At 39.9% G+C, this 16,738-nt stretch overlaps 1 protein-coding gene across 17 annotated transcripts in view; it reads left to right on the top strand.

Annotated features, from left to right (window-relative positions):
• BBS9 (Bardet-Biedl syndrome 9) overlaps positions 1 to 16,738 on the top strand; it is a 442,463-nt gene that overhangs the window by 1,280 nt on the left and 424,445 nt on the right. For 3 of the 17 annotated variants that reach the window (XM_027102231.1, XM_027102230.1, XM_027102228.1), the window contains exons 2-7: positions 589 to 663; positions 1,591 to 2,315; positions 2,659 to 2,749; positions 5,737 to 5,796; positions 7,720 to 7,842; positions 14,681 to 14,831. In XM_027102231.1, the coding sequence (XP_026958032.1) occupies positions 7,731 to 7,842; positions 14,681 to 14,831 (263 nt within the window). In that variant the 5' untranslated portion in view covers positions 589 to 663; positions 1,591 to 2,315; positions 2,659 to 2,749; positions 5,737 to 5,796; positions 7,720 to 7,730. Of the gene's footprint in view, positions 1 to 86; positions 324 to 588; positions 669 to 1,590; positions 2,750 to 5,736; positions 5,797 to 7,719; positions 7,843 to 14,680; positions 14,832 to 16,738 lie in introns of those variants that run through there. The other 14 variants (XM_027102227.1, XM_027102226.1, XM_027102224.1 and 11 more) reach the window with 12 other exon arrangements.

Genomic DNA, 16,738 nt, shown 5'->3' with positions numbered 1-16,738 from the left:
GGGCCGAGCCGGGTGTCCCCTCCGCGGCCGCCTGCACCGTGCCGCCCAAAGGCCAGCGCGGCCTCAAGTTGTTGATCGGAGCGCCGGGTCCTGCAAGTCAGGTCGGCTGGTGCCGGAGGCCGGAGCGCGCTCCCTGGCGGCGGCCAGGAGTCTCGGTGCTGAGGACGCTCTGTCGGGACCCTGAGCCAGTTCTGCGCGTGGCTGGGCCCCTCTCCGGGTCGGACGCCTCCTCTCGAGATCTTCGTCCCTGAAGGCCGGGAAACCTGTGCAAGTAATTTTCGTATTCCCCCAGTGTCTAGGCGTACAGGAGCTGCTCGTTACATGTTAGTAGGATTCATCTAGTTTTGGAAGAAAGCAAGGCTTCCACAGAAATTCTCCAATTTTCCAGAACATGTGATCCATGGTATGTATAGTCAGTGTAGTATACTGTATTCAGATAAGGTTTGGGTTATGGAAAAGAAAAGCTAATATACACTGTGTACTTTTTATGCGGTCATTGAGCTAAGCCCTTAATAGGAGTTGATTTAATTTTTAAAATCGTAATAAGTGCTGTACGTAATACCCATGTGTACTATCCTTATTTTACAGATAATGAGGCCCGAGAGTTAACTGACATGCCCAAGGAAACAGAACTAGTAGGTCATGGAGCCAGGATGCAAAAGTGTAAGGTGCTTAACTAGGTTGTGCTTTGAAACTGTATCTGATATATAATTTTTTCAGCCTTGAAATAATGGAAGAAGCTGCAGAGGAATTAAAAATAACTGCATAAGGGAAATGCTTGCCAAAATATTCAGTTGTTAATAACTCAAAGTGAAGAGCTCTTTCAAATTTATTCAAGAAAACACAAACACAGAAGCTATGCACAGACATGTGAAATTATGCTGATATATGTTCTGGAACTTGGAAATGACCTCTTCCTCTAAGAATGAAGCCAATTAAAATTGTTGCATGAATGTATGATTCAGCCATTCATGTGTAACAGATCAGGACCCTGTGGGGGCCTTCCAGGATAGACCCCTCCCCCATATACTCTGCTATAGCTCCTGTTGGAAGTACCCAGATAATAGTATCTCATGCATATTTCCTGAGTTTTTCATTTGGTAAAAACCACAAGTGGAAGAAATTAACTACTTGATGATCATGAGCCCCAGCCCCCAGACCTTCTGGCACCTAAGGATTGATAATGTTAAATTAACCACCCAGTTACCTCAACATCAACCAATCAGAGAGTTGTGCAGTAGCTGATCACATACCCTGGGACGCCCCTCCCTCACCTTGCCTTTAAAAATGCTTTGGTGAAACCCTTCAGAGAGTTCAGGGTTTTTTTTTTTTTTTTTTTGAGCATGAGCAAACAGTTCTCCTGGCATGGCCCTGCGATAAATCTTTCTCTGCTCCAAGCTCCAACATTTGCGTTTGTTTGGCCTCACTGTGTGTCGGGCACACAAACTTGCGCTCGATAACGATGGAAGTTACCTGGGCCAATAAATGACCTGTATGATATCTTATAAGGCATCCAAATCCAGTCAAGAAGGGGGATATAGTCTTTGGAAGCTGTGATTTACAAACAAAGAAAATGTAATTGTGTTGCAGAAAGAAGTTGGTCTACAAAATCGAGAAGAAAACCAAGGGAAAGCAATCAGGTAGTGTTTTTCCAGCGCTGTTGTTATAGAACAGCACGTTCCGGGTGTCCCACGCACAGTTCATATTCCTTCCTCTTCAAGGTAACAATGTACTGGATCAGCAGCACCCCAGCCACCACGGCGCACACGCTGGCGCTTGCTACCGCGCTCACCCTCGCCATGGCCGCTTGGTCCATGGACGGGGCCTCCTGCGCCTTCGGGTCAAGAGAAGAGGTCGCTGGGTGGCTCGGGCCTCGGACGCTCCGCCCCAGAGACCAACCCAGACGCCCCGCCCCGCGCCGCCCTAGCCCCGCCTCCTAGGAAAGCCCCACCCACGAGCGGCGGGAACGGAGAAAGGAGTGGGAGGGGCGTGGCTTGCGTCCCCGCCGGGGGGCGGGAGGTGGGTCTTCCTCAGAACCCGCGTCCAAGGAACTGTACAAGAACAGAAAAGAGGAGTCGAATTAATTCTCTCTCTCTCTCTGCTAATGAAGACCGGGCAGTAGTTCATTCTAGCTCCGCCCAGTAGAAATCTGATTCCAAACATCACTCAGAAAAAAATCCTCCGCCTTCCTCTCTCCTGACACCCAGGACTACAACCCCCAGAAGGCATCGGGGCTCAGCTGAGTTGCGCAGTAGCGTTCGTTGTAAAGTGCTATGACAACAGGGCGGAGATGGCTTGGAGTTAGGCTTGAGTGGGTAGGTGTCCCTTCCGCCGCTGCTGTCCTTTTTCTGCTACATCCCACTCACTGCCTCCTTCATCATTTCCTCCTCTTTGTGAGCAGCAGGTCTTACCGCTGTTCTTTCCTGCCTGATATCTGCCACGGGATTGATGCCGTTTTTCCTGCTTGTCTCTGAGGGTGACAGAGAGGGGATGCAGGGGAGCTACTTGGTGGGATCGCTCCAGCTCTGTGGAGCTGGTGGTGCCAGGTGGTGAGGCGCTGTCTTTGCCTGGGACGTGAAACAAGTTGGATCAGGAGAACGAGAGGGAGAAGTAAGGGTTGCTTTTTCCTGCACCGTCCGTTCTTGCTCGTCGTTCCAGCCCTGGAATCCTGGCAGACGTTCTTAAAGGGAAATCGGTGGAAGGAGAGTTCGAAGAAAGGTGGGGCAGGACCCACCTGACTCGGCATCAGGTAAGAAAGTATGTCTAGAATTAAACATCGGGTGCATGAATGCCCTTTCAGTGTTTTATTTTTTAGTCAGATTGATTCTCTGATGTCATATAATTTGGGGGATATAGGGCGATAGGTTTCTTATGAAGGATGCTTGCATTCAAAACAAAACAAAACGAAACTGCCAGAACAATGTGTGTGTGTGATCCTGTGAACATTTTTGAGAAAGGGTGATAAGAATTTTTAGAGATTCCTTTCAGGAATGTCACGTGGTGCACAAGCATTTTCCTCCTGTGACACTTCAACAGGTCTTGTGAGCAAATGGTCAAAACAGTTCCCATCCTATGACTGAAGTAGGATGCATGTACTAATACCCCCTAATTCCTTCTTGCAATAGGATTATTGCTTATCCTTCTCCCTTTACCTTGCAGACCACAGCAGTTTCGATGAGCTGAGGTGATATTATTAGCATCTTCCTTTCCCAATCAGTTCCTGCAATCGACTCCAGTTTCCTGGAGTTTTTTTGTTTGATTGTGTTTTTTGTTTTGTTTTTTTTGGCATCTCACTTTTTTTTTACTAAACATGCCAATAAAAAAAAATAAATTTATTTATTTATTTATTTTTGGCTGCGTTGGGTCTTCGTTGCTGCACACAGGCTTTCTCTAGGTTGTGGTGAGTGGGGGCTACTCTTCGTTGCGGTGCGCGGGTTTCTCATTGTGGTGGCTTCTCTTGTTGTGGGGGACAGGCTCTAGGCACACGGGCTTCAGCAGTTGTGGCACGTGGGCTCTAGAGCGCAGGCTCAGTACTTGTGGCGCAGGGGCTTAGTTGTTCCGCGGCATGTGGATTTTTCCAGCCCAGGGATCGAACCCGTGTCCTCTGCATTGGCAGGTGGATTCTCAACCACTGCGCCACCAGGGAAGTCCCTCCATTTTGACTTTTAAATGCACTCTTTTCTTTAATGGTTAAAGCAGGTGTACAATGCATGTTTGAGCAGATGTACAATGCATGTTTGACAGGCTGTGAGACAGGCTGTTCTAGTTAGCATAAAGTTTACATTAAATCATATATAAGCCAGAATGACTTCCCCATACCTCAATATGTGAACATTTCTTCCATCAAGTGTATTTACAATGGAAGAGTTTTGGAGTTTGTCAAATGCTTTTTCTGACTCTGTTGACATGATTAGGTGGTTTTTGATTTTTATTTTATTGCTTTGGTATATTTCCTTAATTAATTTTGGGTGTTAAACTAACATTGTATTCCTGGGGTAAATTGCACTTGGCCATGGTGTATAATTCCTTTAATATATTGCTTGATTCACTTTGCTAGTGTTGTGTTGAGGATTTTTACATACATATTTGTAAGAGATATTGGTCTGTAGTTTTCTTTTCTTGTATTTGTCTAATTTTGGTATCAATGTACACTAGCTTCATAGAATGAGTTGGGAAGTGATCCCTCCTCTTTTATTTTTTGGAGAGGTTAGTGAACAATTGATGTTAATTAAGAAAAATATTTGGTAGAATTTACCATCTGAGCCTAGTCTTTTCTTTTTTTCTTTTTATTTGAGCCTCGTCTTTTTCTGTGTGTGTGGATAGTTTTTTGATTACTAATTCAATCTCTTTACTTGTTATAGGTTTATTTAGATTTTCAGTTTCTTCTGTAGTCAGCAACAGATAGTTGGGAGCAGGACAAATAATGCTGATGTCCTGCCCTTCCTGGGAAGGTGGTTCTCTGATTGGGAGCTGTGGGGAGAGGGTTCTTGGCTGTACTACTCTGGAGTGCAGTTTCCATCTTGCTGAGCTAGGAGTATGGAGAGGAGTGAGTTGTAGTTTAAATACTACAGACTCTTACTGTTCTTACTGAGTTTTAGATTTTTAATGTTTCTTTATTTGTTGTATGCTCTTAGGACAATTTCCGGAGACTTGAAATGGTTGTTTTAAAAAATAATTTTCAGTTTCACTGGGAAGTGGGCCAGTGGAGCTTCTCACATGTCACGCTGAAAAGTGGAATTCTCTGAAACCTTAAATTGCTTAGCATATGGTTATGGGAGAAATATCTATATTATCAAAAGATTTCATCAGAGTTCCATTAGATATCAAGGTGCTCCAGTGTCTGTAAGACTTATATTTAAGAGCAAGTATAAAAGTGATTATATATAAGCTTATTAGGAACACAACTGCTGTGTGCAAAGAGAAATTTTTTGTAGGTGTGTTTTATTTATTCAAGCCAAAGGATTAAGCTTTTTTTTTTTTTCTCAGATAAACAGGGATATCCAGCAACCTTAAATTGTTCAGACTTGCTATCAAATCCATCTTTGAAGCCAAAGTGGAAAAGAACTCCCCTTTGAAACCTTTTGCCTTGTAGCTTACGCTGTCATTTAAAAATACATCAATTATTAGAAAAGGAAATTAATGATGTACAAATTGCACAAATGAGGGTTTGTGGTTTCTTAATTTCTTGGGAGTGGGCAGTGCGCCTTCCTCTGCTTCTGCCTTTGAAATTGGAGAGAGAGGCACCGGGAAACATACTACTGACCATCAGCCCAAATTGTTGGTTTTCCTATCGTTCACTAATTTTTCAAAGATGTAAGACGTTATTCAATAATTTATTGTCCACCATGGTAAATGTTAACACCTGGGTCATGGGGGAACCAGTATGCAGAATTTTGGCATAATGGAATTTATGCAGTTCTGCTATGTATTAGCTTATGTTTTGCCCTGGTATGAAAGTAAGTTGGTCTGAAATGAAGCAGCTGTGGTCTTGTGAGGAAGAGCGATTTGTTGGACCTAGGTTTGAAATTAGCAACCCCTCCCCCAACCTTTTAAAAATTAAAACAAAGCGAAACCAAAAAAAATCCCTCTACTGACCCATGCTTTTTCAGTGTTTTGGATATTAAATTGCAGGCAGTGACAGCCTAATAATATAAGGGTCTAGAGTAGGGACAGGGTATGCAGAAGCAAGTTTCTGCCATTAGCTGTGTGATTTAGGGGTGTCATTATAATCTACAGAATGAGAAGACCAGCTCATTGATGGGTACCTTCTAGCTGTTGAAGCTCTTGATTTTAAAAGTGAGTCTTTTTTTCAAACTTTGGAAAGGTAACTAACTGGTGACAGAGGTCACAGGAAAAAGGAAGAGAAGTAGAGCATTGCTATAAGAAAACATCCACTTAGACTATCAGGTATCTGTGCAACTAGTGCTTTTCAAATTTTGAGGTGCATGTGAATCACTTGGGGATCTTGTTTGGGGTGGGGTTGAGATTCTGCATTTCTCATAAGCTCTTGGGTGATGCTGACCTGCTGGTCCAGGTACTACACTTTGGGTAGCAAGGAGCTGAACAATCTAGGAAAGGAGGGCTTTCAGAAGCTAATGAAGTGGTAGGTGACTAAGGAGAAATTGATAGAGCAGGAGAAACAGGAAGGAAATAAATGTTGCCAGTGGTATTTTGTTACTAGGAATAGATATTAAATTTTATGATAGAAGTCCATGAGAAATTAGTGCCTGATGTAGGACAGTTCCATTTACACACCATGTTGGAGAGTTAGTTTTTCATATTGGAGTGTTTTTCCCCCCATTATTCTAGCAAGCTGAAAAAATTTGTTCAGTAACAAAGGTTTTTAAGGCCATTTTCACATAATAGCTATTTTCATCTGATGCAGTCATGTGTGTTTATATTCAAACTACAGATACATGTACTTTTTCCCTTTCCTGATTATGCTTTTTATCCTTTTGAGTAATCATAGCTATGATGATGACTATATGATGACTATAGTGCTGTGAGTCCTCCTAGTGAATCATTGAATGGTATTGAATTTGGGTAGTATTCTGCCCTGTGCTGCAAGAGAATGACATCTCTTTATTGCGGCAGTCCAATGGTATGGCGTATTTTAATTTTCCGATGTATCTCGAGTACATAATGAGAATATATGGTACTTATTAAGTACTGTTACTTCCCTCTCAAATTAAAAAAGTCCAATAAAAGTATAATAGGAGTGTTTATTACATTTTTGAATACTTGCTGTGAGATTGGAAGTTTAGTCATCTGGCAATTTGTATGGTTACATAGTGCCATTATTAATAACAGCTGATGCAGATGTTTTTCAGAAACTCTCCCACATGTTAAAACTCATGATAAGTTCATTTACCTGCTATGTATTTTTCCTTCACTTTCATCAACACCTTGCCTTTACCTGACTACTTTCCTTTTCAGCATAAAGAGAGGGCCTTAGATGGAGTTTTCTTTCTTTTTTCCCCCCGTTGTTTGTTTAAAGATGGAGTTTTCTTTCTTTTTTTCCCCCATTGTTTGTTTCTTTAAACTTGTCTTTTTTTTTTTTTTTTTTATGCTGTGTACGGGCCTCTCACTGTTGTGGCCTCTCCCGTTGCGGAGCACAGGCTCCGGACGCGCAGGCTCAGCGGCCATGGCTCACGGGCCCAGCCGCTCCGCGGCATGTGGGATCTTCCCGGACCGGGGCACGAACCTGTGTCCCCTGCATCGGCAGGCGGACTCTCAACCACTGCGCCACCAGGGAAGCCCCTGCTGCAGTCTTTTTAATGACCAAACTGAAGGGAAATTAGATGTTATGCCTAGGAATTATGTGCTAACTAATTCTGGTAGAATTTGAATCTTGATCCTCCAAAGAATATGTTTGTTACTTTGTACAGTTGTCTACTAAATGTCCCAGAAGAGAGAACTGACCCAACATAAATGTATAATTTCTCAGCTTGACTTTCTGATGGCATTGCAAAATATCTGATTAATGTTTCCACTCACTTGGATTTGTGGTTTCACATATGTCCACAAAATACAAAAAATTAGAGTTTAATACAATGTTTTTTCTCAAAGTTGTCTAACTTTAGTTTGCTATGTATGCCTTAAGAGTTAATTAATTCAGAACAACAACAACAAAAAAGTTAATTAATTCATAAATCATGGTGTGAAGTGGATTTTTTTTGTGAAGTGGATTTTTATTATAAATAAATGCTTTCTTTTCAGAGTGAACGAAAATGTCTTTATTTAAAGCCCGTGATTGGTGGTCTACTGTTCTGGGAGAAAAAGAAGAATTTGATCAAGGCTGTTTGTGTTTGGCTGATGTTGACAATACTGGAAATGGACAAGGTAAACAACTTATGACCAAGCATCTTGGAGCAAAGCATTTTATAGGGGTGGAATAAAAACGACTTCTTTTTTTTAATGTGTACTTTATAGAACTTAGGTGAACTGTCGTGACTATGCCCTAGTTTTTAAGGTAGTTTTCCTTATAAGTAATATTTAAGTAGCAGGCTGATAAATGTAGTTATTACTTATGTTTTGTTGTTTGTGTTTTTCTGGTTTGTGTTGATTCTGTCATATTATTTGCTGGAACTCAGAAAAATATTATAAGGCATCATTTAATTTGTTTTTATTTGTTGCAAAATCAGGTTTCGTAGGGTAGAGCTGGTAAAATATTTTGAATTTTGAAAATTTTTCTCTTGTAGAAGCTGCAAGAAAAAATATATTCTTTAAAAAGAGAATCTGAAAGCCATTTACCAGAATGGAGAAATTATGTTAGCTCTATTTGTTTGTAGAAAACAATTGTTAAATCATTGCTTTCATTTTTATATTTTGAAACTAGAAACAATATTCTATTTTATTCTTATATTATTTGCTCCTCTTTGCATCATCATATAAGTGGTCTTTAAAACATTTTAGTTCTGTATTATTGCTACTTGAAATTTATATTTGGTTTGAGTGATTTATAGTCATGAGCTTTTTTTTTGTAATTCAGATAGTCACTGGCCTCTTAAAAAGAAAACTTATTATAATAATTTTTCATTTGTTCATTGTATATAAACATTGTCCCCTTATATTTTTCTTTATTCTATTTATCTTGCCTATAATGAAAACAGTAGAATTTGGGGGATAAAGTGAAAGGAGGAAATTATATTGGCAAAGAAGAGTGGGAGGCACTAAACTGTTCTGAGCACCTACTGAACTGTTTCTAAGGAAAATCTGGGCCCTGCCCTTCTACTGATAGGAGAGGCAAAGGTCTTCTATTCATAAGGTATCCTGAGCTGTTCTTCAAAGATTATCAACCCTGCCTCCTGCCCAACTGTTTGTTAAAATTTATGATTCCCCTATAATTTGGTAGCACAGAAGAGTCATACCACAAAAATACCTGCCAGAGAGAAACAATTTCAAACCCACCTCTGCCCAAACTATTTAAAACTCAACTTGGTTGGAAACTATACTTACTGATTATCTGAATAACATAGTGTTCCCTCATCATTTCTATTAGAGCTCCTCACTGGGGTGCCACCAGTGGGTTACCAATATGCTGAGATGTTTCATCCCCCCTATTTACATCCAGCTGTGAGCAGCTTCCTCTGTTTTCCCAAGCATGCTATACAAAAATCATTCTCTGTGTGTGTGTGTTCCACATAGAAAAAAAACACTGATCATTATTTCTCAAAGCCTAGACCACCTACATCATGGGGTGATTATTATATATGAAGATTTTCTATCCCAGATGTACAAGATCTTCTAAGATCATATTCTCTGGGGGGTAGATGGATTGGATGGGGGCTTAGGTATCTGCATTTTGACAAGCTGCAAAGTTGAATGGTGGCACACTAAAGTTTAAGAATTATTACTGTTGATCTTATGGAGTGCAAGTTTAGTGAGAGCAGCTTCGGACATGCTCTGTTTGAAACAGAAGTGTCTGGCAGGCAGAATCGAGGTAGAGATTTGGGAGTGAGCAGTACGCTGGTTGTATTTGAAGCCCTGGGAATGGGTGCAAATACACTGAGAGAGAAGATGGAACAAGAGGGAAGGAACCTTAGGACCATAACCTGGAGAATATGAGTATTAAGGGAGGAGCTTTGGGACAGGTAGTCAGTAATAGATTCTGAGAAGGGCAGGCAGAGAGGCAGGAGAACCAGTTGGGTTGATACCTGGGAGGCAAGATTTAGTGACGTGAAGACTGATTTTTAAATTTCCGTATTGTTTTGCAGCCAGTGGTTTGTTAGTATCCTTGGTGAGGGTGGATGAATGGACACAATGGTAACAAAATCTAGATTTGCAGAGAGTGAAGGAGTTAGAGGTGGGGAAAACTGAGTGTTTATGGCCCTTTAAAGGAAGAGCTGTGAAGGGAAGAAGGGAGAATGATGACTGGGGACAGTGTAGGGTAAAAAGAAATGGGAAAAATTCAGTGTGTAGCATAGAGGATATAATTGATAAAGCAGGGATCCAGAGAAGACAGTTGGAGGTGGGATCAAGTACGCAGATGGAAGGGTTAACTTTAAACAGGTTTGAGAATTTTTTTCACTGTGATAGAAGGTAAGAAGGTAAGAATGGACATAGATGAAGAGAAGTTTGCAGGTCAGTTTGGGAAGTTGAGACAATAATGCCAGTTGATCCCTCCTTTCTCTGAAGTGATCCGAGAGCGAAATGATAGTATTAGGCATCTTGAAATTGCTTTAGGTGAAGCTTACTTGATTCATAGAAGAAGGATTCCTCATTAATCTTGAAAGAATGTGAATGGTTCAGCTTAGATTACATGCTAACATATAACCTGGAGGGAGTGTTTATTACAAGAATCGGAGTTAAAAACACATTATATAAGGCAGACTAAAAAATAGTTCTTATATTTATCTTTTAGCTTCTCAGCATTTATACCTTACATGGGGCAACTCTCCCTTGTACAACTGAACATGCACATATTCTTACCCATCTGCCACGGGAGATAAGTGCATGCACCTGCTGCTTCAGAGGCTCCTTCAGGGAGCTCTGGCTCTTCAAATCTAGGATCTCTGGGTGTTACACCTTTCGTTTGTCATTTGGTCATGATCATGTTCCAATATTCTGCTTCCTCTAGAATAATTGGTACATGCAATCTGTGTTCACAACCTAATGTATAATAGTTGAGGAAAAGAAGAAGAGAATGAAAAACTCAAAAGTTAAGATGAAGGAGCAGGAAAAATTGTATGGCAACTTGAAGAAGTCATGTTGGGAGCTACATCCTTTTGTTTTGCAACTGGTCACCTGGCTATGGTCTAGGCCTCTTCATTCCTGGGGGATCTAGAACACTGATGCTTGCCTAAAGAGGATTATAGTAATTCCATTTACTACTGATCCAGACAGTACAGGAAGGGCCCATGGGGATCCCTGGGTTTCACTCATATTTCTTTCAGCCCCATTCAGCCTTTATGAGATGGTGAGGTAGTCCTGGTTCCTGCAGACTGGATTGTGGGCGTACATGTAAAGGTATACTCCTGCTCCTGTCAGGTGAAAACCAATCATTTCTGTTGGTCTCTGTGCATTGGAAAGGAGAAAATGCATTACTAAGCTTTAGAACTGTACTCAAGCAGATGGGATGTATTAGTTGGCTCCAAGAAAAAATAATTTGTGGAATAACAGAAGAATTCAGAGTTACCATTTAAGTTATACTGATCAACTCTATAAGACCCATTAATTAGACTTTGATATCAGCAAATCTGGTTATTAAACAGGACTTTGATAGGAATGATCACATATTACAAAGTTAAGTGTTTTGGAATTAAATTTTGGAAACCACCCCAAATCAGGCTTAGGAGTGGTAGTGATTTTGATTTTCTCCCTGTTGGAGAGATGGAGTTCCATTGGCTTCCATATAGTCCTTTCAATATAATATCCCTCACTCTGCATGTTAGAGAACCAAGTGGATACTCTACCGTTTTCTATGGAAATACATTTCCTTTAAGCTCTCAGATGCTGGGTGAGAAATCATAGGTTAGGAAGTTCATTTATCATGGGGTCTCCATAATTGGCAACAACAGTATCTTCCTGGGCTTCCAGAATTAGCAGTAATTTAGAGCCAATATTCAAGTGTTCTCATAAAGGTTGGGTATATACTTTTCCTCAGTACACTTGGATAAATGACTACTGGTCCAATAGGGAAGAATCTGAGGAAACTTCATATTAGGCATGGGTGGTGTTACAGCAGTCTATACATAACCTTGTCTTTGTTCAAGTGACTCAGTCTATAAATTGACTTAAGTATGGGGATCAGTGCTATGCCATGACTGTCTAATATGGTGGCTTGAGTTAGTCCTCTTTTCCATAGACCTGGATTACTTTTGGTTTTAGACTTCAGAAAAGGCCTTAATTTGATAAACACACTAGAGTACATTGTTACAATTAAATACTACTCAATAATAAAAAGAAATGAATCACTGGGATAAAGGGCCTTAATGCGTTGCCTGTTTGTTCCATCCCTGGGGATCCCATATTAATTAATTATAGCTTGTAATCTGTGATAGTTAGACTGTTACCTGAGATCTGGTTACTATAATAGTCCCGCTGTCTATTTTAATAATCATACATACACATTTTAATTCTAGGGGTTAAATTGTCACCACGTGGACTTGGCCATCCTGGTTTCCTCTTAACCCTGAGGATAGGGCTTTGTTGAAGTTGAGTCCCATTCCTTCTGATCAATGTCTTTACTTTTATGCAAGAAACCTGGAGAGACTGTGAACTCGTTTGTCACTGCAATTGAAAACCTATAGAGTTAATCCCTGAACTAGATTCTTAGGGGTTAAGCCCCCTGCTAAAAAGAGGTAAGAAATTCTGCAGGCTCCCAAAGACCCTGAGTTTTATCCTTTACCCTGAGATGAGAATTTTGAGATTTAAACCTATCATTCTCTGACTTTAAATTATCCAGTGCCCTTAGAAAAAACCATCTTGTGTATGGTTTGGCACTCCTCCTTCCTGTTCATTTGGCAGCAGCTGTTCAGTTCACTAGAGTGTCCCCTGCAATGGGCACAGTGTTCCAGATGCTTGGAGGTGTTAACTTGTTTAACTGTTCTGTCACTGTGTACAATGCTACGTAAACCCACCTAGAATATGAACAGGAGTTTTAATGCTTTGTGCCCCAACTTAGCTCAACAACCAATTTCCAAATATCCCTGCAGGAATTGGTGTCTGTAGTTTATTCACTGGTGCTAATCTGTATATCAATTAACATCTTATTTTATTTCTTTGCCACAAAGTGACAGGAAACAATTATGATAAATGCAAATAAAAGAGAGATTGGAATGAGAGTGACATAGCTCTCCTGAATGCAGGAAGAGTTCATTTGGCCAAGCCTTAGTCAGAGATAGGAACCAGTATGTTTCCAGAGACCTTGTAGACCTCTGAGGCTGCCATCGGATCACCTAGCACCAGATTCATTTCTTTTTTTTAATTGAAGTATAGTTGATTTACAATGTTGTGTTAATTTCTGCTGTACAGCAAAGTGATTCAGCTATATATATATATGTATATATATGTGTGTATATATGTGTATGTATGTGTGTGTGTATATATATATATATATATATATATACATTCTTTTTCATATTCTTTTCCATTATGGTTTATCACAGGGTATTGATACTGTTCCCTGTGCTATAGAGTAGGACCTTGTTGTTTATCCATTCTATATATAATAGTTTCCATCTGCTAGTCCTAAGGTCCCAATTCACCCCTCCCCCATTCCTCCTCCCCCTTGGCAACCACAAGTCTGTTTGTTTTGTAAATAAGTTCATTTGTGTCATATTTTATATTCCACATATCAGTGATATCATATGGTATTTGTCTTCACTTAGTATGATAATCTCTAGGTCCATCCATGTTGCTGCAGATGGCATTAATCCATTCTTTTTTACGGCTAAGTAGTAGTCCATTGTATATATGTACCACATCTTCTTTATCCATTCATCTGTTGATGAACATTTAGGTTGTTTCCATGTCTTGGGTATTTTGAATAGTAGCACCAGATTCTTAATGACATGTGTGTCTCTATTCAGGATTGAAATTCCTAGGATAGTACCTCTCTCATAGGGTTATTATGAGGATTTAATGAGTTAGTATATATAAGCTACTTAGACCATTGCCTGGCACCTAATAAACTCTCAATAAATGTGTAGAACTCCTTCTTTTAAGCTGATAGAAAAGAAGTCAATGTATTCTACTAATCTAGGGATTTCAAACAACCCAAAGTATTAGTTTCCTAGGAATGCCATAACAAAGTACCACAAATTGGCTGGCATAAAACAACAAATTTATTCTGTCACAGTTCTGGAGACTGGAAGTCCAAATCAAGGTGTTGGCAGGACTATGCTACCTCTGAAGCCTCTAGGATCCTTTTTGGCCTCTTTCAGTTTCTGATAGCGCCAGGCATTCTTTGGCTTGTAGATGCATCACTCCAGTCTCCGCCTCTGTTGTCACATGATCATCTTCTCCTTGCTTGTCTCTATGTCTTCACATGGCATTCTCCTCTCCCCACTCCTGTCTCTGTTTTCTCTTCTTATAAGGATACTAATTGAGTCCTATCACTTACCTAATTGAGTGTGACCTCATCGTAACTTGATTACATCTGCAAAGACCCTGTTTCCAAATAAAGTCACAGGTACTGGGGGTTAGGACTTCAACATATATCTTTTTGGGGGACACAGTTCAACCCATAATACCTATCCTACCATTTCCTCCTTTTGTACCCAAGGCTAGAAATTGTAAATCAGAGCACTCTGTCTAATGAGGACTCAGTGTTTTTACACTGAGTTAATACGGTGTTTTCAACAGCCAAAACCAGGTGTAGAGTTGACACTCTATGGCGAAATCAGCTTACAACCTGATAATGGTCCTTTGTTAAAAGGGCGTGCTTTGACTGTGTTAAATTATGGCTACGACGCCAAATCAAGGCTTAAGAAAAATGTAATATGTTAGTACATTTGAATATTGGTGATGTAAAGCTATTTTTGAAAAGCTATGTGTTATTAAGATAAGTTCACTTTAATTACATATTCTATTGGCAGATTGGTTTTTGTATATGAAGCAAAACTGGATTCTTTTAATTTTTAGATTTTTCTTTTAGACAGTGGAAATTTTATTTCTAAAAAATTTTTGTTGCTAATGTTTTTTTCTTTCTATATCTTAAAAAAAAATCTCTTTACAGATAAAGTAATTGTGGGTAGCTTTATGGGATACCTAAGGATCTTTAATCCTCATCCTGTAAAAACAGGAGATGGAGCTCAAGCTGAAGATTTGCTTCTAGAAGTGCATCTACGAGATCCAATACTGCAAGTGGAAGTAGGAAAGTTTGTTTCGTAAGTATAGCCCACCAATTCTGGTGTTTTATCTTAATACTTGGAGTATGTCAATCCCTTACTATGTCACTTTTGTGGATGCTTCAAAAAAAAAAAAGACTATCTATGAATTAAATATATTTCCTGTATATTGCCACCTAGGTGGTCCTCATGTACTGAACATTTTAAAATTTGGAAACCTGTACATTTAAGATAGAATAATTTAGGACTTTTTTATAGCAACAGACCTAAGATGCCTGATGTGTCAGAAGCTTAAAGGAAAAGAGATAAGCTTTTGAAAAATAACCAGACAAAGAAATAGAAAGTATTCACCACTTAAAGCACTAATTGTCCATTTTTTTTTTTTTTTTTTGTGGTATGTGGGCCTCTCACTGTTGTGGCCTCTCCCGTTGCGGAGCACAGGCTCTGGATGCACAGGCTCAGCAGCCATGGCTCACGGGCCTAGCCGCTCCGTGGCATGTGGGATCTTCCCGGACCGGGGCACGAACCCGTGTCCCCTGCATTGGCAGACGGACTCTCAACCACTGCGCCACCAGGGAAGCCCCCAATTGTCCAGTTTTAAACAAACTGTTTGTTTAAAAAAATTAGACATCATAGCAGTTATGTGATTTGGTGCATAACTTTGAAGCTTTGAAACAAATTACTTATTTGGGGTAGAGAGGTCCTTAGTTTCTTAAAGGAAGACAGCTCACCCCACAAAGTAAGTCTTTGGTTCAAATTACATTATTTTTAAACCTAATTTATTTTAGAACACCGTTTATTATTTTGCATTTTGTGTAATACATCTGCTTTTTATTTACTGATGATATTGCTGATTTTATCTTATTTTCATGCATGAATTTTCTTAAAATTAAGCCTGTATTTCTTAATCATTTATAAAAGTATCTATTGTGAAGTGTTATGTAGACAGAGGTGGCCTTGTTTTCCCGTACCTTCTCTTTTTGAGCGCCCTTTTGCTGTCTTAAGTCTGGGAGTGCCCTGAGCTCTGGATTTTGGCTCACTCCAGTTGCACATCGTGATTTATTGGCCCCAGGTTCCACTTGTTCAGGGCCCTGACTCCTACTAGAAAAACCTGAAAGACTGCTCCTGAGCATTAACTCTCTTCTGGTAACACGATTCATTCTGATGGGAAGCTGCTTCGTGGATGCGATAGGCCAGGACATGAGATGGGACTTTTATGCCCTGTGACAGGCTGGATCAGGATTTTATGATTGACATGGCTGGTAAATATCTACTCCATCTAAAAGCTGATGATGATTAGGTGCCCACTGTGTACCTAGCACATATTAAACATGATGGATTTATAAAGTAAGGAGACAAAAGAATTCTTGCCTCTAAAACGCATTTTTACCTTTTCATTTTTTAAAAATGTGGAATGCTGTCACAATCATTCTACACAGTAGTGTGGCTTTCACCTATGCGATCACTTGTTGGAAGGGAGGAGGTGAACATTAATGATACTGTACTAGTATTAATTGACTGGTACTATCTCATTAATCTTATCTGTAAGATGTGATCTGCGTTTAGAGATAAGGAAACTGGCTAGAGCTCAGAGCTTTAGGTTACACAGCCAGCATTCAGGCCCAGGTCTGTCTGACTCCATTATTTACTGTCTTTCCATGACATCATGTCCTTTTACTGTGCATGATGGAAAAATTGTTTTGAGTATTACAGGGTACATATAAAAATCTTTGAAGGCGGTCTTGATTATGTGATAGTTGTGTATATTTTCATTTTCTGGTAGTAGAGTGAGTTGGTGAGTATATATTCACTGTAACAATGTTTTGCAGGTATTATCTAATATAATTCTTGTTTTATAAATGAGAAACTCACACTCTGAAAGATTAAATGATCACAGAAATATCAAAGTGCCGAGACAAGATCCCAATCCAGGTTTTCAGACTTCA

The sequence above is a fragment of the Aethalodelphis obliquidens genome, unplaced genomic scaffold (assembly GCF_003676395.1).
Source record: "Aethalodelphis obliquidens isolate GAN/ISIS:26980383/991018 unplaced genomic scaffold, ASM367639v1 scaffold5, whole genome shotgun sequence".
Taxonomy (NCBI): Eukaryota; Metazoa; Chordata; class Mammalia; order Artiodactyla; family Delphinidae; genus Aethalodelphis; species Aethalodelphis obliquidens.
Note: the sequence above shows the minus strand (reverse complement) of the source record. Positions and strands in the feature narration are given on the sequence as shown.